General features: G+C 37.5%; 1 protein-coding gene and 1 long non-coding RNA gene across 10 annotated transcripts in view; one reads left to right on the top strand and one right to left on the bottom strand.

The window, feature by feature from the left end:
• Positions 1-4186: 4186 nt before the first annotated feature.
• PPIP5K2 (diphosphoinositol pentakisphosphate kinase 2) overlaps positions 4187-22395 on the bottom strand; it is an 85388-nt gene continuing 67179 nt past the window's right edge. For 3 of the 9 annotated variants that reach the window (XM_032763443.2, XM_032763445.2, XM_032763447.2), the window contains exons 25-31: positions 21801-21974; positions 20458-20527; positions 18226-18345; positions 17287-17349; positions 13357-13503; positions 9513-9641; positions 4187-6015 (exon numbers count right to left, since the gene is read on the bottom strand). In XM_032763443.2, the coding sequence (XP_032619334.1) occupies positions 5921-6015; positions 9513-9641; positions 13357-13503; positions 17287-17349; positions 18226-18345; positions 20458-20527; positions 21801-21974 (798 nt within the window). In that variant the 3' untranslated portion in view covers positions 4187-5920. Of the gene's footprint in view, positions 6016-9512; positions 9642-13356; positions 13504-17286; positions 17350-18225; positions 18346-20457; positions 20528-21800; positions 21975-22395 lie in introns of those variants that run through there. The other 6 variants (XM_032763455.2, XM_032763457.2, XM_032763448.2 and 3 more) reach the window with 5 other exon arrangements.
• On the top strand, positions 9664-16949 carry LOC142046983 (uncharacterized). The gene is made up of 3 exons (XR_012656114.1): positions 9664-9887; positions 12312-12368; positions 16806-16949. It is a non-coding gene; the product is annotated as an uncharacterized LOC142046983 (long non-coding RNA).

The raw sequence follows: 22395 nt of genomic DNA, 5'->3' as shown, positions 1-22395 counted from the left end.
CAGAGTGTGCAGCCCCCGCCCCACCCTCGAGCGCTGCTTTACCGCGTTATATCCAAATTCGTGTTATAGCGGGTGGCGTTATATCGAGGTAGCAGTGTACTGATTATGCCACTGCTCCCAGAAGAGAAAATTAACAACAAAATGAAAAACAAATCTCATTAGGAATTCAAGTAGCCTACTCCTTTCACAAGATTATCTGTTTTACAGGAGGCATATGTGGTTTGGCTGTAAGTCTGTCTGTTTAGGTCTATGAGAACTTAGCTTCAGATGTGCAGTGCTGGAACTTGCTTCTACCACTTTGGCACACCCAAGCTAATCTTACTTGCCTCTCACATTGAAAGCCTCAAGACGTAACTATGGAAAGCAATTGAGAAAAAGATTAGTAAGGTAAAGAGCAAGGGGGGTTATTTGACTGCCCCATTTGGGGGTGGAGGAGGAGGGGAAATTGAACACTGGGAGAAAGGGGGGGAGGCTTCGCTGCTGTCACCAAAAGTGTAACCTAGCAACCTGAACACAATCAGGGACAAAGTAAACAGACTTTTTAACAGAAGTGAGGTAACTTTGCATGTCTCCCTCCAGACCGTGGGAGCAAAGGGGACTCATTCCCCAAGCTATGGTAGCAGTGTAAATGGTGAGTAGGTCCTTTATATATATTTAATAACAGGCACATTTCTGGCTTTTACTGCTTTTCTTTCTCAAATACCACAGTCCCAACTTTCCCTTTGAAACAGCAGCCCTCTGAAATGTAGGAAGCTGGGGAGAGGAAGTTTCTAGCAAGTAGCCCTGATTTATGCAAATATGTCCGAACAAGCTATGGTCCCAGGCCACCTGTGTGTGAAAAGAAAGGTACACTCGCACATAAAATGGCTGGGATGGGCAGGTAGGTAGCTTCATAATTCCCAAAGTCTGAGACTTAGTGCTGCGGCTTTTATAGCCCTCATGTTTGAGTGTCCACTCCCCCACATTACCTTGGTAATTATTGTTGGTTTTTCTTATCTCATGCCTGAGCCTATAAGGTATTCAGGACTCTCAACTCCCATTAGCTTCAGGAGGAGTTGACGGTGCACAGAATTTTTCAAGATCAGGCTAGTTTTGTTTCTCGGCTCTGACTATTTACATGATTAGCAGAGTCCCTGCTGGCATTATTTTATGTATTTATTTATTTGCATTACCATTGATCTTGGTTGGGGTCTCCACGTACAGAGCCCCATTGTGCTAGTCGCTGTACATAAATGTAGAATGAACCAGTCCCTGCTCCGAATAGCTTACAATCTATATAAATAGATAAGATAAACAAATGATGGGAGAATATAAGTACCATTATCTTCATTTTACAGTGGAGGAATTGAAGCATAGAGAGATTAAGTGTCTTGCTCCAGATCACACAAGAGATCTGCAGAACAGCTAGGATTTGAATGTAGCTCTGCTAAATTGCAGTCTACCAGCTTAATCACAAAACCATCCTGCTGTGCCTTCTGGGCATACTACTATTAGGAAGGTTTCACCTGAATTAAAATACATTTTTAGGGAGCTTTCAAAGAGTTTTAGAAATGAGGGGTGAAAAGATTTATTAGGTCATCTACTTAAAGTACAAACATACACCAATCCTATACACCTCAGCTGCGAAACCAACTATATGTATACAGCTCACAATTTTGATTCCTACAGTAGATCCATCACAATAGTGAAACTGCCACAAGTCTGTTTCACAAGGGGAAGAACCAGCCCCAAATTACTGGGGAGATGAGGATCAGGGCCACCCAGGGAGCAAGTGTGGCAATTTGCCCCAGGCCCTGCAGGGGCCCCCACGAGAATATAGTATTGCAACTTTTTTTTACGGAAGGGGCCCCTGAAATTGTTTTGCCCCAGGCCCCCTGAATCCTCTGGGCAGCCCTGCAGAGGATTTATTTAAATGAACTTTAATTAAATAACTCACAGTGACTTGTTAAGGTGTCAGCTTGGAAAAGAGGAGACTAAGGGGGATATGATAGAGGTATATAAAATCATGAGTGATGTGGAGAAAGTGGATAAGGAAAAGTTATTTACTTATTCCCATAATACAAGAACTAGGNGGCGCCACTCCAGGGGGCGCCCTGCCGACCCACCGAGTGTTGCTAGGGTAAAAATCTTCCGACGAACGTGCACGCGGCGCGCACACACCTAACTGGAATGGATATGAGCAAGCACTCGAAGAAGAACATATGTACTGAAACCCACGTAGCAGCCTTACATACCTCAGATACTGCCACGTTTTTGAGTAATGCTATTAACATTGCATGAGATCTGGTAGAATGTACTATTGACCTTTCCAGGGGTTGAGCACCAACTGCTTTGTACCATGTGACAGTACACCTAAGGAGCCACCTCAGCTATCTCTGGGCAGAGATCATGGACCCCTTGGATCTGTATGTGATAAAGAATGAACAGCTGAGGCGACTTCTGAAATTGCTTAGTCCTATCTAGGTAGAAGACCAATGCACATCTAACATATACGTTATGAAAAGGTCTCCTGTTCTGACTTATGTGGTTTTGGAAAAACACTGGTATGGACGGACTGGTTAAAATGGAAGTCTGATAGTACCTTAGATAAGAATTTAGAGTGTGGGTGTACAAATATCTTGTCCTTGGAGAATATCCTAAATGGGGATTGAGGGTCTGCCATCAAGGCCCCACTTTCTCTGACTCTCTGGGCCAATGTGATAGCTACTAAAAAGGCCATCTTCTGGATAAGTGAAGCAAAGAACAGGTTGCCATTGTTTCGAATGGAGGTCTTATGAGATATCTAAGTACCAGGTTGAGATCCTAAGTTGGAGTGGGGTCCCCAACTTGGGTATATTGGTTCCCCAAACCCTTAATAAACTTGAAGACAGAGTGAGCAAATATATAAAACCTTTCTACTGGAGGATGAAGAACTGATGTTGCAACCAAGTGAATTTTAAACGAGCTAACTGATAACCCTGATTCCTTTAAGTCCAGCAGGTAACCCTGGATAGCTGAGAGTCACAAGAATTCAGACATGAATCAGTGGCATTGATACCAATGGCTGAATCTCTTCCACTTTTTCAGGTAAGTAATTCATGCTGACTCCTTTCTGCTGTTCAATGTGTACTTCTGCAGAGTTGGTAGAATCTAAGCCTGTGAACCATCGAGGAACCAGGTCCTGAGGCAGGGGATCCCTTGGTTGCTGTGAAGTAAACAACCTGTGTCTTGGGATAAGAGATGAATGATTGGAAGCTTGATCGCTGGATGCACAGATGAAGCAGTTAAGGGTACAAAGCTTGTCTCAGCCAGGTTGATACTTTAAGGATAACCCTGGCTTTGTCCTGTCTGATCTTGTTCATTAGTCTATTAGCAGTGTTGGAGGAAATGCGTAGAACAGTCCCTTTGTCCAAGAAAGGAGAAAGGCATCTTCCAGAGAGTGATGGGCCACACTACCTCCTGAACAAAACAGAGGACTTCTTATTCCTGGACTATTGAGGAGATTTACCTCTGGAAGTCCCCAATTTTGGAGAATATCATGGAGAATTTGAGAGCCCAGTTTGCATTCATAATCATGGGAGAAATGCCTGCTGAGAGTAGTGGCTGTGGTGTCCTGAATGCCAGGGAGGCAGAGAGCTGAACTTTGGATCTGATGGGCTAACCACCAGTTCTGCAGTTTAATTGCTTCAGTGCATTGGGAGGAGGATCTTGATCCTCCTTGTCTGTTGATATAGAACATGCAGGCCACATTGTCATGATCCTGATTGATTTGCCCCTGATAAGAGGTAGGAAACGAAGATAGGGCGATCCTGATTGTCCTGAGTTCCAACAGGTTAATATGGAGACAGGTTTCCCGAGTTGCCAATCTGACCTGAGCCAGGGTCACCATTCTGAATTTCTGAGACTTTATGAATATGTTTAGTAGTCTCAGATTCAAAATAAGTCTCCACCCTCTGTCCTACTTTGACACAGGGAAACAGAACCCTTTTCCTTTGTGAGGAGCTGGGACTCACTCTGTCACTGCTATCGAAGGAGAGTATTTCTTGTTTCAGTGCAAACTTGTGAGAGGGGCCCCTGCAGGGGGACGGGAAAAGGGGGAGTGGAAAGGAGGCAGGGCTGCACAGTGTATTGGGCCCAATGTTATGGCCTCTATGACCCATGAAAGTCAGAAACTATCTATTAATGAAAAAGCAGAATAGACATTAAATTAGCCATTGACCTTGTTTTTATTTACAAGCTCATCAAAATTTTTATACCAGAGGTTTGGTTGACTGGAATGATATGCACACTTAATTTTAGTAGTGTTTTTAAAAAACAGTAAACATGATGTGTACATTCAAATGTGTGCAAGACGAACATTGTCCATATACATGGTTACGTTATAGAAAATGAAATGTTTGAAATATACAGCTGTGAACTCTTTATATTTTTGGTATCATTTATTTAGTCAGCACTCAGTAGGACTATTTTCTAGAAGCCATTTCACATGTGGCATGTTTAAACATTTGTACAGAATCTATGGCAAGTTCATAGTGCAACTGTAGTTACACTGAGAATTGCTGGATAAGAAAAACAAGGCTCTGATGCTTAAATATTTCTTTGATGCTAAATCTCTTGTAATTTAAACTGGAAAAAGGCTAACCTGCAGTTTATAAAGTCAGTATTAATAATCAGCCACTTGAAGTTTCAAAAGTGGACACTGACGTTTTGAATACATTTTATAATTCTAAATGCCACAGATGAAAGCACAAAACTGCTGAACCTGGATGACTGCTCTGCAAAATCTGACCACTTAAAAGTATAATCTGAGTTGCTAAAGCTTCTCATAGCTCTAATAAAGTCTTCAAGAATCTTAATGAGAGCTGTTCACAACAACTGCATTTAGAATGCCAATGGTATGAACATTACAGAAGATGCTGAAGCATCAGATAAACTTTGAAACATTAAACATTCTGGTAACACTGCAGTTTCTCTTTCATATGAAAGGACGGTACGATGCACCACCTACAGATGGGATATTTAGAGTTTCTAGGGTAATTTACTACCAGACCAACTATAATCGCTTCATAAAAACCTTGTTTTTTATTGTGGCCTTTTTTAGTGACTTTTTAAAAAACAAACTATGTAGCAAATAAAGGCATCTTTTCAGTAAACAAAAGAATTTCTTAGAATACGAAAATATATAAACAGAATTTTTTTCTGTAGGAGGATATACAGATATATATACACCTTATATAACCATGTATATTAAACAACAAAATAAAAAGTATATTCAAATGTTAGGGGTCTGATGTAAACACAAAAAACAAGGAGATTCAAAGTGAAAATACACCATCCTTAATTCACCCCAATGTGCCTAGTTACTGCAGCATATATGGTATTAAAAAATTCAAATGCAAGAAGCACTTGTTTAACTCAAAGAGCCAAGCGATTTCTTTGGAAATGTATTCAAATAAAAAAATGCTCCTAGCCAAGATCATGTGCATCAAATTTCAGCCCAGGAAAAAAATTCACAGCCAGATTATAAATCCCCTGAAAACAGGAGTTTATAATGACAACTACAGCAGCGCTTTGAGAGCTACTATAATACAGACCGTTGGGCTGGGTTGTTTTTCTTTTTGCTTAGTATACATATATAGTAAACAGACACTGAAAAAACTGGTGTGCAGCTTTTTCATTGAAGTTGTGCAATTCATTACACTTGAGTAAACCTCTTTGCCTTAAATATTTTAGAAAATGAGAAGAGACCTTTCAGCTGAATATATACAGTGTGCACTAGTTAAGAGTATTTAAATTTATATACAGGTAAGTGCACCAAGACAGACAGAGACATGAATGGCTTTGGAGAGTTGAGTCAAGATTTAGTCTGCTTTTCTACCGTTAAAAATGCATATGAAGCTTGTTTTTGAAGGAAGATGCTTCCAATTTTGTCTGAAGTGCTTCATTTCTTCTCAGTAAGGGTTTCATCACCAAATTTTACAGATTCTTTAGGAGATGGTACAACATCAGAGATACGATTGGAGGGTCCACTGGTAGCTGCAGAGAAGCAAAAAAAACAAACAAACCCCACACTGGTAAGATTGTACAGCAAAAGAAAGGTCAATATTAAAACTTATATCAATCTTGCTGTGAACTGAACTGAAGTAACCCATTATAATCTCTAAGTAACTCAAGTTAATTAATGAGGAGTCCGGTGGCACCTTAAAGAGTGACAGATTTGGGCATAAGCTTTAGTGGGTAAAAAGGCCACTTTCTTCAGATGCATCAAGTTAATTAAGTCACTTTTGAGATGTTTGGACTTAAAGTTAGACCTACTTTGACATTGTTACAATGTGTTGAGCAATTCACTCTTGAAATTCAATAGTCTGCCACAGATGAAAAAAATACCCCACCAACAGCAACTGTTTGTGGAACCCTCTAACATCTGCTTTTATAGAAGTCAGACAGCTAGAAGAGGGAACACATTTTAATAAATTATATTGATCTGAACCATCTTGAAAGCCACAGAAAAACGAACAACTCTTTCTGTCTAATGAAGAGGCAGGAATTTGGTAGGAAAAAATATTTTCAAGCTTCTCAGCTGTAGTACAAATAAAGGAAAGTTTTTACAAACTGTTCTTGACAGCATTTTTAAACAGATTTACTATACACTTAAGCCAAACAACATAAAAATGTGTTGCAGCCAATGTCTAGTATAAATTGAAGATAGATAAGGCAGTTTCAGTTTGGAATTTTACAATAAGAAGTTCAACCTTTTACTACAGTCATTTACAATAGTGTTGAAGTCTTTCATATGGTTAGTTATAGTCAAATAAATAAAAATTCTTGGGTTCATGTACCTGTGCATAGGCTTTATAGGAAATCTCAGCCAAAGGCTCTAAAACACTGGATCCAATAGGGGAGTTATATGGTATCCCTGCTGTGATAGTTAGACTGGCTCCAGTGCTCCAACAGTCAGTTTCTTTCAAGCAAAAAGCAACAATAGACCACAAATAGCCAATTAAAAAGAACAGAAGACAAACTTTAATATCCCTTAAATCTCTGGAGAAGATAAATGGTTGACTCAGGAGGGGGTGTGGGGGGGGGGATCACATTGCAAGAGGAAGCAAAAAACTAAACAAGACATATCCTGAAGAACAAGCATAAGACATCTTGAAGGGATAAGATAGTTATTTCCCAAAAATACACTGTTATAACAGCCATCAAAATGATGCAATACCAAAGTATTAAATAGGGAGGGCCGAAAAGTCTGAGGACCCTCCAAATGGAAGATTTTGTAACAGGCAGATCAAATCTAAAGAACAGTATTTTGTAAATGCACGAAGAGAAGATAATTCTGCTTTTCAAATCTCCTGGACAGACATAGGATAAGTAGTTAGCAGACTCTCACAGAGTGAGCCTTGCTAGGCAAATCTAGAACTTGAAGGCTATGTTTATAGGGCTCAGTATTTAGACCTGGTTTTTTTGAAGACAGAACCTGTCAATACTGAATAGAATTAAAAGGTGGATGAACTTTACAAAGATTTCAGTCTGTACTAGGAAAAAACCTAGGATCATTTTTGTTTCTTAAATAGACACTGGGCCTGTGGAGAATGGCTTCACTGGAATGGATCTATTGGCAAATGATTAAGGTGAAAGTCAGTCACTCTCTTTATGATTCATCTGATTCACAATATATTTACAGAATTTAGTTGTAAACTGGATCAGTCACTAGAATCTGAACCTTACTATACAAGGTTAAATTTATTGTTAGAAAAACCCAAGAACACAGGAAAAGAGCAACTGAAAAAGAGCTCGCAGTGTCATTTGGATCATATTAACATTGGATAGGACAAGAAGCAATGGGCTTAAATTGCAGCAAGGGAGGTTTAGGTTGGACATCAGGAAAAACCTCCTAACTGTCAGGGTGGTTAAGCACTGGAATAAATTGCCTAGGGAAGTTGTGGAATCTCCATCACTGGAGATTTTTAAGAGCAGGTTAGACAAACACCTGTCAGGAATGGTTTAGATAATACTTAGTCCTGTAATGAGTGCAGAGGACTGGACTAGATGACTTCTCAAGATCCCTTCCAGTCCTTTGAGTCTATGATCCTAGGAGGAGTGTTGCCAGCAGATCGAGGGATGTGATTATTCCCCTCTATTCGGCACTGGTGAGGCCGCATCTGGAATATTGTGTCCAGTTTTGGGTGCCACACTACAAAAAGGACGTGGAACAATTGGAGAGAGTCCAGCGGAGGGCAACAAAAATGATTAGAGGACTGGAGCACATGACTTATGAAGAGAGACTGAAGGAACTGGGCTTATTTAGCCTGCAGAAGAGAAGACTAAGGGGGGATTTGATAGCAACCTTCAACTACTTGAAGGATGCTCCAAGGAGGAGGGAGCTAGGCTGTTCTCAGTGGTGACGGAGGACAGAACAAGGAGCAATGGTTTGAAGTTTGCAGTTGCGAAGTCGAGGCTGCGATATTAGAAAAAACTTATCTGACTAGGAGAGCTCTGTGAAAGTACTGGAATGGGTTACCTAGGGAGGTGGTAGAATCTCCATCTTTAGAGCTGTTTAAAGTCCGGCTAGACCGCACCCTGGCTCGGATTATTTAGGGGAAATGGTCCTGCCTTTAGCAGGGGGTTGGACTAGATGACCTCATGAGGTCCCTTCCAACCTTTTGATTCTATGATTCTATAACAATGTAACAAATGCCCCATGTACTTGATAAACAGATGCAAAGAATCAGTTTGAATTCAAAATTTGTTTAATAGGTAGTTTTATTTATTTCTGTTTGTATGTGTCATTCCAAGGCTATTAGTGTATCTAAATTTCATCTGTTTAAAAACACAGGGAGAAACAGTGAATTTGATCAGTATCAACTGATTAAGCCTTCCCAAGTCTAGTTCATCAAAACTAAAATCTAAAGCCTATGGGGCTACTAGGAGCAGTGGGACACTATTCAGACCTTCACCAGCATGGATGGAATGATCCTTTCCTCTCTGCTGATTTATTTAACACACAGTAGCTCGATTATACGTCTCCATTAGGACCATCATCAGAGATACTAGATTTCTGAAGAGCCATAGTACATAAAAACTGCCTTTATCACCAAAACATTTGTGTGTTGCTGCTTTTTTTTTTTTTTTTTAAACTGTGTCTAATTGCCTTGAGTCTAAGTCTGGAAGTCTAGTCCTAACTGCAGATTGACAGCCACCAAGTCACCTCAATACAATTTGAAAGGATTTTTTTTGTAACCACCAAGGTACACTACATCTGTATTCTATGGAGGCCTCAGTTCAGCCATTACTGCTGAAGTGTTATTTTTAAAGTAGCTGTGCAATGCTATAATGCATCTATTTTGTGACTATCTACATGATTCCAAATACAAGGATAAGGCATCAATTTCATAACATTTGTGAAGAAATGATTCAACAGGTAGATGGCACACTATCTTAATATGTAATAAATCTTTGCATCTTGAATATCTATTGGGCATATTTAAGCAAAAGAAGTGTGCTGTTCTGCCTCTGTGACAGAAGTTACTTACATAAGGTTGGTTTCTCTATTGCTAGCCTCTCAGGCAAGGCTGCAAGTGGTGTTGGTTGGATTTTTGCAGGGTTGTATGTATTTAAAGAACTTTTTCTTCCAGACAGTGAACTCAAATATGCTGAAGAAGCTGAAGGGGGGAAAAAAAAAAAAAAAGGGCTTTTTTACCATCATGAACAAAACGTTTGTCAAGTATTTGCACATTACCAAAATGACAAAAACATCAAATTCCATACGTATGGAATCTGGAATCCGGTCATGGATTTGGGGTTTTTGGTCTTTATCATGGCTTCATAGTGTGGGGAAGAGGAGGAAAATCTGCCTGATCCATCCTAAGAAAGCAACAGAAGAGCTTCACAGCACCAGGAATAATAAGGTTAGTGAATAGTGATTGTTGCTTTGCCAGAAGTGCTCCTGACTTTTGACAGGGCCAGCTGCTAGGACTGGCATTTTGTTTGCTCCACCTAGTCTGAGATGTCTAATTAACAAGCCTATAACTGAGCAAACAGACATTTGGTAATTGCTAGAAGACATCACAGGAAGAGGATAAAATAAATAATAATATAAAAAAATAAAAGTCCACACACAAATGAATTCCCCCCAAAGGGAGATAGGGTGGGAAAAAATACTTCTTTCCACTGCCAAAAGCATTCATGCTCCATCCTGCCAGTAACAAGAGCACTGACCTTTCCTCTCAGGTACCAAAACTTGTTACCAATAAAAGTCAACTCTGCACCAACAGGGGAGTCCTTCCCCACAGCGGCTAACTAAGCCTCCCTCCTCCTTCGAACTGCCAAATACTCCCTCAAAAAACAGGGCAACCTGACCCACTTCTTTTCCAACAGTTAACCATTTAATTCTTTGAGGTCTCAAACTCTAGGTGGCAAGCCCTGTAGGTTTCCTCTCAACATCACAAACTATAATTATTTTAGGTAGTCTACATTTCTCGTTTTTCTATTGCATCCTGAAAATTAAGATTTCATTTTAAAGGAACACTACCCACTTAAAATCTCCTTTTCCCCCTAAACATAGTATAACTGCTGGTGAGCCTCCCTGTACATTTTTGTCATTTTATAATCATTTTTCTATTTCAAAAAAATGTTTCTCCATCTGTTCATGTATAAAAGACACACAAAACATGATGGGGAATTGACTACATTGGATAAAAAATGAAACTGACTATTCATGAAGTGCTGTCAAAGTAAAAACACTAGAAAGAGGAAAGCATCTCTAATCTTGTTTGTTATACTATATCAAAGAATAGCAAGTACAATTTTTCCCACAAGAAGTATAGTTTCTTTACATGCCCCTCAAAAGTTTGCATTTCGCCTTTCACCCTATGCAAAAAGTACAAAAATCATGGTGAAAACCACACATGCTGCAAGTCTAGCATTGCAGAAAACTGTTTTGAGAGAAGCAGCAACAGACACACAGTGGAAAGCAATCATCCCCAGCACATTCACATCAATGAGATGCAAACTTGAAGTTCTATTCAGGACCATTTAAACATTAACATGTAGCATAGGGAATCTTTTATAGAAAGAAAATTAAATGAAAAGATATTGTGCATGTCGAACATTTAGATTCAATAATAAAAAAGAAAGAGGAAATACCGATGTTATGGTTCCAAGAAGCAACATTAGCTCAGCCAGGTTAAACATATCATATTTTCTATTTCTGTATTTCTGGTTAACTGTGTAGTTTAACATCTGTTTGCCATAATATACACACCACAAAGCTTACATGATGCACAACACATTTGAGTTTGGTTTAGTTAACATTGGCATTAACAGATATCCTGTAACAAATTACAACCAACATGGAAATGTAGTGTAAACCACAAAGTACTGCATATTTGACAGTAGTAACATTGATTTTCCCCTGCATTCCAGAGTTACAATAATGTGGGTGGGGAAGAGTGATCTCACTAAAATGAGAGAATGATTAATTGGTTCAAGTATGATGTTTCCAAGTTTGGTTTCTCTGGAATACGGCAATGATCACATATTGAAAAAGTATTTCAAACACATTAAGAGTTGATTAACATTTTTGGTAAATTATAGAATCATAGAAATGTAGGACTGCAAGGGTCCTCAACAGGTCATCTAGTCCAGTCCCCTGCACTGAGGCAAGACTAAGTATTATCTAGTCCATCCCTGACAGCTTTGTCAACCTGTTCTTAAAATGATTGATGATCGAGATTCCACAACACCTACCCCCCAGGTAATTTGTTCCAGTGCTTAACTACCTTTCCAGTTAAGAAGATTTTCTTAATGTCTAACCTAAACCTCCCTTGCTGCAATTTAGATCCATTACTTCTTGCCCTGTCCTCAGTAAATAAGAAGAATGTATCACCTTCATCTTTATAATAACCTTTTACATACCTGAAGGCTGTTATGTCCCCCCTTGGTCTTCTCTTTTCCAGACTAAACAAACCCAGTTTTTTTTCAATATTTCCTCTTAGGTCATGATTTCTAGACCTTTAATCATTTTTGTTGCTCTCCTCTGAACTCTCTCCAATTTGACCACATCTTTCCATGAGTGTGGTGCCCAGAACTGGACACACTACTCCACTTAAGGCTCCTGCTAATATATCCCAGAATGATATCCACTTTTTTCATAACAGTATTACACTGTTGACTCATATTTAGTTTGTGATCCTCTATAAACCCCAGATCCTTTTCTTCAGACCTCGTTCCTAGGCAGTCATTTCCAATTTGGTATTTGTGCAGTTGATTATTCCTTCCTAAATGTAGTACTTCGCATTTGTCCTTACTGAATTTCACCCTATTTCTTTCAGACCATTTTGTCAAGATCACTTTGAATTATCCTCCACACTGGTTGCAATGCCTCTCAGGTTTGTACTGTCCACAAATGTTGTAAGTATACTCTCTATGCCATTATCCAAGTCATTTATGAAGATATTGACTAGAACCAGAACCAGGATAGATCTCTGCAGGACCCACTTAATATGCCTTTCCAGCTTGACTGTGAACCACTTAACTACTCTTAAGCACGGTTTTCCAAACAGTTGTGCACTCTCCCTTACAGTAGTAGGTTTGCCTACGTCAGGGATAGTCAATAGGTGGACCGCAGGCCAAATCCAGACCGCCAGACACTTTTGAATGGCCCCAAATCTTTTTTTTATTATTATTTTCTCTGGAGTCTAGACTTTGACTATACCTTGAGCAAGAAATTTGGACCTTGACAAAAAATAAGTGGCTACCCCTTGTCTAGGCTTTATTTCACTAGTTTTGTTTATAAGAAGATCATGGGAGACAGCAACAAAAGCCTTAAAGCCAAGATATAGCACATGTACTGCTCTCACCCATACACAAGCTTTGTTATCCTCTTGGTTTGACTGTTATGTATCAGCTTATTTTCTTGTAGGTGCTTACAAAGTGATTGTTTGATTATTTGCTCCATTATCTTTCCGGGTACCAAAATTAAGCTGACTGGTTCATAATTCCCTGGGTTGTCCTTATTCCCATTTTTATCGACCAGTACTATGTTTGCCCTTTTCGGGTCCTCTGGGATCTCTCCTGTCCTCCATGAATTCTCAAAGAGAATCGTGTATGGCTCAGAGATCTCTTCAGCCAGTTCCTTAAGTATTCTAGGACATATTTCATCAGGACCTGCTGACTTGAAGACCTATGAACTGGCTAAGTAATTATTAATTTGTTCTTTCCCTATTTTAGTCTCATATCCTACCCCATTTACACTGATGTTCACTATGTTAGTCATCCAATCACTGATAATCTTTTTGGTCTGTTCATTTTAATAAATGGCCTATGATCAACTATGACCAATAGTATTTATGGATTACAGTAAAAAAAATTAATTACCACATAAAGCAGTAGACATCTCTGGTAGATTGTCACTTGAAGGAGCAGCAATGGAGGCAAGAAATTCATCCACCTGCTTTAAAGACAGAGAGTTGTGCAGAGTTTCTAGAGGGCAGATGGAAGGCACCATGGAATAGAGTTCAAAACCTACAAAAATAAAAAAAGAGAGAGAGAGAGAGAATTTCCAGACATTAGAAATAAGACCAGAATGGAACCATTGTACAGACAGGAAACACTGCATAAAAATGAACATAAAGTACATGTCTGATATCAAAACATGCAAACATACAATATCCTCGAAGTCATGACATAAGACGCTATGCAATATGGAGTTAGAACAAGGTATGTCAGATTCCATCATATAGTAAGCTCAAGATAGTGTACTACATACTACAAAACCCATGTCCATATAAATCAGTATACACAGGTACAAAATATATCTTTGCTCTAGTCTTTGCTCAATACATTAAGTTAATTACTGTTCCAGACAAACTTATTCAATCATTAAAAAAGGCAGGGAATATCAGTATTTCCCCTACTTGTTCCCATAGCAGTCATAATAATATATAGGTAACTAATTCATTCAAGATGGAACAGCAGCATGGTCATGCTGTGAACATTTTTAACTGAGTTCCTCTTACAGAGAACAGCTAAAAACATTGGCATTCCTGACAGGCAACACCTTGTAGCATACACTCTATCCTCTCAGGTATTCTAGGAACAAGACTTGCTTTAGGTTTCCACCTTAAGGTTCACCAAAGACCACTACCAACATTTTTGTACCCTGAGACTATATTTTAATTTTATAACACACATTTATACCTATCTTTACTAAAAACAATTTCCATCACTCGAAATTTCACAACTTAAAACTGTAAACTATACCAAGTCAAAACTGAAGTGATATTTAACTTTGTTTTCCAATATTAGTATAGGCATACTGACATTTCATAAACCAGCCATGCATATTTTTATTCCTAATGAAATAAAACAAGCATTTAAAATACATATCTATGGTTAATAGTGCAGTTATGTGAACTGATGTAAGCTTGACAGCACTCAGTGAAACATTCATCCTACAGCATTTCAAAAGAGGTGACACTTTCCACATTAGTGTTCTCATATACAGCTGCAACATTAAATTTACAATATTGAACTGAAAAATTATAAATTGGTATATTTCTTCCAAGATGTTTATTTCAATGAAAAGACAATACTTAAAGAATGTCTAGAATTTTAGTTCAAGATACATTTTTTTTGTAAAGGTATCAGTATCTGAACTCCCTCAAAAATCATTACTAAGCATTTACATAGAAAATAATTCTACAAAATTTCAATTCGTGAGCTTTTGTATTCATATTTGGACCCAGCCTTGGAATCAAGTGAGAGCCGATCCTGCTATGCAAGCTGCTCCAGGGTACTTAAATCAGCTTCACTTACACTATAACAGTTATAATGTTGCATATTTTTAGAAACTCAGTTGTCATGTGCAAAACAAACACCACCACACAACTTCATGTATGCTTTCTTTAATATGACAGCCACGAAGCTGGAGTATAAGCACTAAAATAAATGTGTTTGGCATAAGTGTGTACAAATTCTATGCATGCATGCAAAGTGCAAACTCTTCCTTTGCATTACTGTAAGTTCAACAAGATTTAATTTTAACCTAATGAAAGTGTTACCACCACAAAAATGTTTTCCAAAATATTTACATTTTATTCTAATGAACAAAATAGTGGGACAGTGTCAGGGTAAGTCAGGACACATGCTTTACTAAAAAGAACAAAGCCCCCAAACTCACCTATGCTTCAATGCCTATCAATTACTACTACTACTACAACAGCTGTTATAGAAAATCCATAGGAATTTTAAAAGAAAATTTTAGAAGAATTGACTATTTATGTTTACTTTTTGAAATTTCCTTTACCCAGACTACACAAAATGCAAGACATGAAAGGGTTAACACAGCAATTTAAAAAGACATCTTGCTGTCCTACATTTAATAGCTAGACACACATACCATTGGAGCTTAGAAATTCCACAGAGGAAATGGACCAGCACCTAAAGAGGTGTGGATGTTCTGCATGAGGCCCAGAAAATAAGGTAAAGCACTGTCAGAAGATTACTTGTTTCAATGTGTTCCTTGAACGAAAGATGGGGAGTGGAGGGAGAGAGAATAAGGAGGTGGAGAGTGTCTGTGAAATAGGTTAGAGGTTATAAGGACATCACAAAGTTATGGAAATAAAAGAGTGAAAAGGAGAATCAAATGACAGTCCAGAAGACAAAACAAACAATGATATGTTTAAAAAGTTGGTAGAGAACACTTGGGAACCTGGAACACCTCAGGGAATGCATTTGAGATTCACAGGAGCACATGTGGCATGCATTAACTTGTAAAAGGTATGTGGAAAGCATTTATATTAAATGAATCAGAATACACAATGTGCACAATAAAGTAATTGTGTTTAAATAGAGATTTTTGTAAAAAATTATCCAGTTACAGTAAGTATGTTGCTGTCTGTTCTCTTTAGCACTAACAATTTTTTTTAAACTATTCTACTCCGTGAATCTAGTCTCACTTTACAACTTTCAAATGTTTTGCCAACACTGAGTTTTTAAATACAGCATCTGCTCTTTTGTTTAGATTATCTGACTTGATTTTATACAGAGTAAGGCCCACCTTTCTCATTTTCAAGGAGGATGTTTAAGTCAGCCTTTTAAAAACTTTTTAATAACTGCAGGTTTTGTGCTGATTCTAACAGTTTTATACTAAACACTTTCTTCAGGAAGCCACTGCAGTACAAATATTGACTAAAAATTCCAGATGGATACAATATTTCAAGTTCTATTTCATGACTTAATTATTCAGAAGCAAAACAAAGTGATAAGTATGTTTGTTTGTTTTTAACCTGAACCATCTTCTAAGAAAAAGGTTTGTTGGAGGGCAATAGCACAGATCTTTATGGCTATTTTCACTTCAGTTTCAATGGCAAGACCTTATTACCCTGCCACTGTATTGTGTCAGTAAGTGGTGGTGCACAGTTTTAAAATGATAATTAAGAAATCTGGAAAAATTTACACTAAGATGTGATAAATGCTGAAGACTGAAGCCAACTTCTATGAAAAGGGCATGCTACAGGGCCTACGTAGTGAGCTAGAAACTTATGAGTAACATATTTCATACTTTCAACTTGCATATGTTAAGGTAAGTTTCATTAAAATATGGTAGACTGGAGATGAGTTAGCTTTCACCATAGAGTTCAAGAGGTCAATGCAAGATGAAGGCAACTAACTGATTATTAGTGAAGTATTTAATTAACTAGTATATGTGACAAACATATTGATAATTACGTATGGCAAGGTTAAGTAGCAGTTTTTCTGTTCAGTCATCAAAATTGCAGATTAACTGAAATGGACCCTAAGTTTTACTTTACTTTTTAATCTAGTGACACTTCAAGAAGATGATAGCAACTGCCTGTTGTCAGTTACTGTGACTTGATCGAGATTCAGAAACTCAGGGAAAAGTGGAGCTCATCAGCAGGAAGAGAAAGAAGTGGAATGTTAAGTTATTGAGAAGTATATGCCATTCAAGATCATATACCATACACAGTCTGATCATCTGAGACACTGGACAGAATGCAATTTGTCAAGGAATTCATGATTGTAAGCAATATTTCCATTTTCACAAGATTTTTTGATGAGTGAATTTTGAAATCATGTTTATATAAATGAACAATAAAGGAGATATTTAAGACTATATCAATGTATCCAGTGATTATGAATATGTTTGGAACTATGCTTGGTTGAAGTCAGGAAGGACAGATGATTGGACGAAACTATCCACCCCGTGTTTGAAATAAAATGAAATTAAGGAATGAAGCAAGGGAGTATTTTTTTTTTTTTTTATTAAATAAAAGCAAAACATACCATTGGTTGGGTGTCGAGCAAATGAGATAGAAAATCTTTTAACAGCAGAACCACGTGTGGTGTCTGAGAAAGAGAAAAACAGGTACCTGAAATTTGTAACAGCTACCAAAAGAGGGACACATTTCAAAAAAGGAAAGAAGAAAAAAGATGAACAAAAAGGTTAGAATTAAGTGGCATGCAGAAAGGACCAGAGGACAGGGCTAGAGGCCAAAAAGAGGTTAAAAGTAGAAAGTGTGGCTTTACTGATAACTGCAAGGTGTTTAATGAAGTGTATGAAAGAAAAGCAGGATGAGCTGGTGATTCTGGCATACAAAGTTATATCTGGTTAGCGCTGAACACTGAGAAGAATGAATTTGGGGAAAAAATTGCATTAATACTGCTCGATCTCAGCGTTAAAAGAGTAAATTAGCACATGTTCTTTAAATGCTGAAACCTGCTGTGAAAGCTGTTCTACCTAAGATTATTGAAGCCTAAAACCTACCACTCCTCTATCCACACCCACCAAAAAGGAATCCTAAAATTTTCACTCAGTAATATTAAACTGATCTTTTCCTTTTGGCTCCTTGTAAATACTCCACGAATTGTAATATGTTTCAATTCAATGTCAATATGTAATTATCAAAATCAGAGGCTTAAGCAATAAGCACTTCCAACTACATTTTCAGCTCTTCATTGTTCTTAAACTGTACATGCTGAAAATCTTTCAATGTATATTATATTCAAGGCATATCAAATAGAGAAGCCAGGAACAAGGAGTAACAGTGTCATTAAACTAATAAAACCAAGCTATGGGCAGTAAAGAGGCAGTAAAAGGTTGTACAATTAATGCTAAGGCAAAAGATTCTAGGATTCCACTGAATCAGTAGCCTAGGGTTCATCTTTAGAACTTCAATGTGTGCACATGGATTTGTGTGTGCATCTGAGAGAGTGTGCACATACCATCTATGCAGCCAGAAGAAGTCAGCTTTTTACGTTGAGTACGAGCATAATCCTGTAGGTTAGGTGCGCTCGAAGAACCCCCGAGTACTGAGGTGCTAAACAGGCCCGCACAGTGAGACCCTGATGGGAGTTAGAGAAAATACATACAACAACCAAGTGCTCTTCCATTCACATTGGGGATGCATGCAGCATGCAAGCACTTGGCTCTTACCACACAAAACGCAGCCTTTGGCACTGCCTTGAACAGTTCACAATATGCTTGTAATGTCACAGTGGTACTTGTAGATTGTAACTACTATAATTTATTGTGCTTCTATAGACCACCCTCTGCTATATGTGACTAGAGAGGACTAGGCTTTAACAAAGGGACTTTATTTCCTGTTGTCAGGTTCGGTAAAGAAAAATTACCAGTTAGCATCAACATAAATAAATAAATAAATAAATAAATAGGCATGAAAGTTACATGTTTTAGAACCTGCAGTTCTGAAACAAATATAACCTGGAAAATCTTGCTTTTTGCTTTCATGGAAATTGACCCCCTTGAAATGGCAGTCTGTAACTTCAAGTACTCCACATTTTCCTCAGACTTTACACAGAAAAATTTCACTTTCCATCACTCATGATTTAACATGAAACCAGTTAACCAAATTGTTCATTCTTGTATCTGTATTTCAGCTATTGTCACAGCCAACCATAGACATTTAAAACAGAAGTTTCACCAAGTTTAGCTTCACTTCTTTCCTAAAGAAGATCCTTGTATTAAGTAGTCCTCCATGTAAAAATCTATATACTTTTGTTGCCGACTCATGAACAATCTTATAATTAGAAGTGGTTTACCAAATAATTGATGAAATACCATTAATACACTTAAGTATGCAGACATTTTCTGTTTACATAGTCCACCATACTATGAAATTATCCAAATTAAGAGAATGGGAAGAAATTACTGTCTAGAATTTGTATTTTCCTTTAATCTTCATTATTATTATTCTGCAAAGCCAATATTATTACTTGATGGAGGCCCAGTTTAGATTTCATTTGTTTGTATTTCATATACATGGCAGTATATTTAAAAACAGCCATCTACCCAGTGATTTATTTCCTTCCAACAGTGGGAAACATTACTAGCACATGTGATGAATCATGGCCAATATAAATTGGTGCCTGATCTGTGGCAAAAGCCTTTTCACCAAAGTAATACCTTCAATTATACACAGAAATGTAACAGCTTCTGTGAACTATACTGTGTCACATCGAAGAAGGTAGTATAATTTTAGCAAAAAGTTAGAAAAATTGGCTTCAGTAGTCAAGATCGCCAGATATATACATTTTACTAGGAAAATGTAACAGGAATAAGAGTATCACAACAGTCAAACATACAAATAAGTGCAAAGCCTTAAATGGAAAGATTGTGGAACTTTTACTTCTAACTCACAATGCAAGGTATTTATGTGTGTGTGTGTTGTTTAATGTGTTCCGAGTTAGTTGTTTCTGAAAACATACAATTTTTTGCATTTACAGAAAAAGACACAATTAACTTACAGTAGCACAAAATTTCCTATCTAATGCATAATAACTATACAAAGAAATGCCTGTTTCACGGTAACAGCAAAAGAACATTTCCTGAATTAAAGCAAGTTAAGATGTTATAATCCACAGTTAAAATTAATTATTCAGTCCACTGATAGAAATATTTGAGGGCGGGAATGAGAGGGAAGTGCAAAAACCTTAGTCTCTAATTCGAAACTAAAGTTTCTTGGTGAAGGCCAGCTAGGATTTTTTTTGCACCCACTAGTATCTCTTCAGTTGTCTCAACTGACCACAGCAGAAGACACTTATTTTTACTTGAGAAGTGTTTTTAATAGTTTGCCTACTGGGGCTTTTGCTTTCAAAGAATTCCACAAAAATATTAACACATCAGTCATAATTTAAAATTAAAAAATAACCCTGAGTACTTTCTTTGGTTAGAGTAAAGAATCAGTGAACAGTCTCAACTGTTTTGCTGTTCCCTAAGATCCAGTTTCCATTAAAATAACTTTTGCTGCTGAAATATTGCTCAACTCAGTGGGTTATACTGTCCCAAAGAATTAATAGATACTATTATATTCAAATTACTATTTGGAACTGTTTACACAAGAGTTTTAAAAATCCAATATCATGTGTCTGTGTGCAAAACAAAAGGCATTGGAAAGTCTGCTTATTTGAAACAAAAATTCAATTGCATGTACATACCTAAACCACTCTGCTTTTGTTCCAGAATAGTTCTTGGTGTTCGTAAGTTACTACTGTTGTCTGAGAGGACCTGCATATGGAAAACAGAAAAATAAGAAAAAATAGAATAGCAGCATGAAGTGTCCATTAAACTTGATATATTGGCCTGCTCCAGACCGATAAGTGTTAATAAGCTGTATGATAAATGTTAGTAGAAATACATAAAAGAAATATGAAAGATCATGCAATATCCCCTTGTGAAGGGAGTCCATTTCACATATGAAGTCCTTGCAATGAGGTGGAGCAAAGCGGGCATTCAGAATTAAAAAGAACACAGACCAAGACAGAGATGAAAACACAGACAGTTGAGATAGATTTTACTTTATTTTACCAAATGCACACTCTTAAACTGCTCCTGTATTGAAAGGGAAACGGGAGGGGGAAAGGAAAGACAGACAGACTGTTGAAGTCACCATACAGTCACTGATCCATGCACGGGATCTATCAGCGTAGCCTTCAGACACCTTTACTGATGCACTCTTTTACTAAATACAAGTTCCTTAAATTTCCAAAAAGATTATGGAAATTACTGAAACTCTTAGAAAAGAAAGGGGTATGGTTAGAACACCATCCATTGTCCTATATACAGACAATATTTTGAACTGAGGAATCTTTAGATCTTCATTGATATTTTGACTATGTCTCATTTGTCCTGCTCTTTCCCCAATATTTAGACAAGAAGTCTTCAAAATATTGTACAATCCAATGGATGAAGTACTGTGTTTGGTTTTTCATTAGATATCTCCAAACATAGGAGTGAAGACAAGAATGGTTAGTGCTAGAGTTTGTTTCCTGCTCAATTAATACTAGGCCACTGAAAATATGATCTATACAAAACAAGTTTTGAATAGTAATATCAGACCCCACATCCTTAATTTAAAGTGGCATCGTCTGTCATTTATTTTTAAAAAAAGTTTCAATTTACCTACCACCAAATTAAGCAATGCTGTTTTAAAGTCTTAAAGGACAACTAAGCCAAAGCTGAAGTCAGTTTCATTAAACAGTAGTCTATGCCTTTTCTAGAGTGTTAATGTTTACAATTCCTGTAAAAAAAAAAAACCCAATTCACTGTGGAAATATCTAATACATTCAGTGAAAATTCTGTGAAAAACATGCATTTGCTTTCTCCTCCTTCCTCCCCCAACGTTCTTGGAAGAAACTAGTATTTTAAAAAGTACATTTTCATGACAAGTGGTAAGAATTTACTTGGAATGTAATCCATAACAAGGGATTAGATGTCCTTAAAGACAGTTGGTTGCTGCTTGGAATGCATAATAATGTTTAATGAAGTAAAGTTTAAAAACCTGTTGCCATGAGCCAAAAATACTGGATGTGAAAGCCAATGATTTAGGGGACACAGGGGAAGAAGTGATTTGTTCCCCTGATCTGCGTCTTCGACGCCCAGTACCCACACCACTGGTGTAATGCAGCCAGGTACCAATACACTCTGGGCTAGACACACTCAGGGGGCTCTCTTCCTGGAAGTGAGAAAGGGGGCAAAAAAACAGCAAAGCATGCAAAGTTAGATTCCACAGAGCCAGTGATCAGAAAAAAAAAACAACACAGTTTGTTTGCACTCTTTTATTTACAGCTTTAAAACTATTAAACAGTAATGAGGAATGACTAACGTTTTAAACTACATCTTTTAATCCACTACCTTCACCAAGTTTCTGGTAGACTAAAATTTTACCAATGGCAAGATAGAAGAACAATGGTAGTCAGTAACTGGTCCACAGCTTTAAAAAACACTTAACAGAACACATTTGTTACTCTGAACATACTGTTTAATAGTTTTTCCCCCTTCAATATATAGTAAGCTTTTCTATCTATTTAATAGATTTTTATTTTGCATTTAAAGTACTACCACATATTTCAAAGAGCCAGAAGATTTTGAAACAG

The sequence above is a fragment of the Chelonoidis abingdonii genome, chromosome 6 (assembly GCF_003597395.2).
Source record: "Chelonoidis abingdonii isolate Lonesome George chromosome 6, CheloAbing_2.0, whole genome shotgun sequence".
In the NCBI taxonomy this organism is placed as follows: Eukaryota; Metazoa; Chordata; order Testudines; family Testudinidae; genus Chelonoidis; species Chelonoidis abingdonii.
The sequence above is the reverse complement of the archived record's forward strand: the minus strand, read 5'-3'. Positions and strand labels throughout refer to the sequence as shown.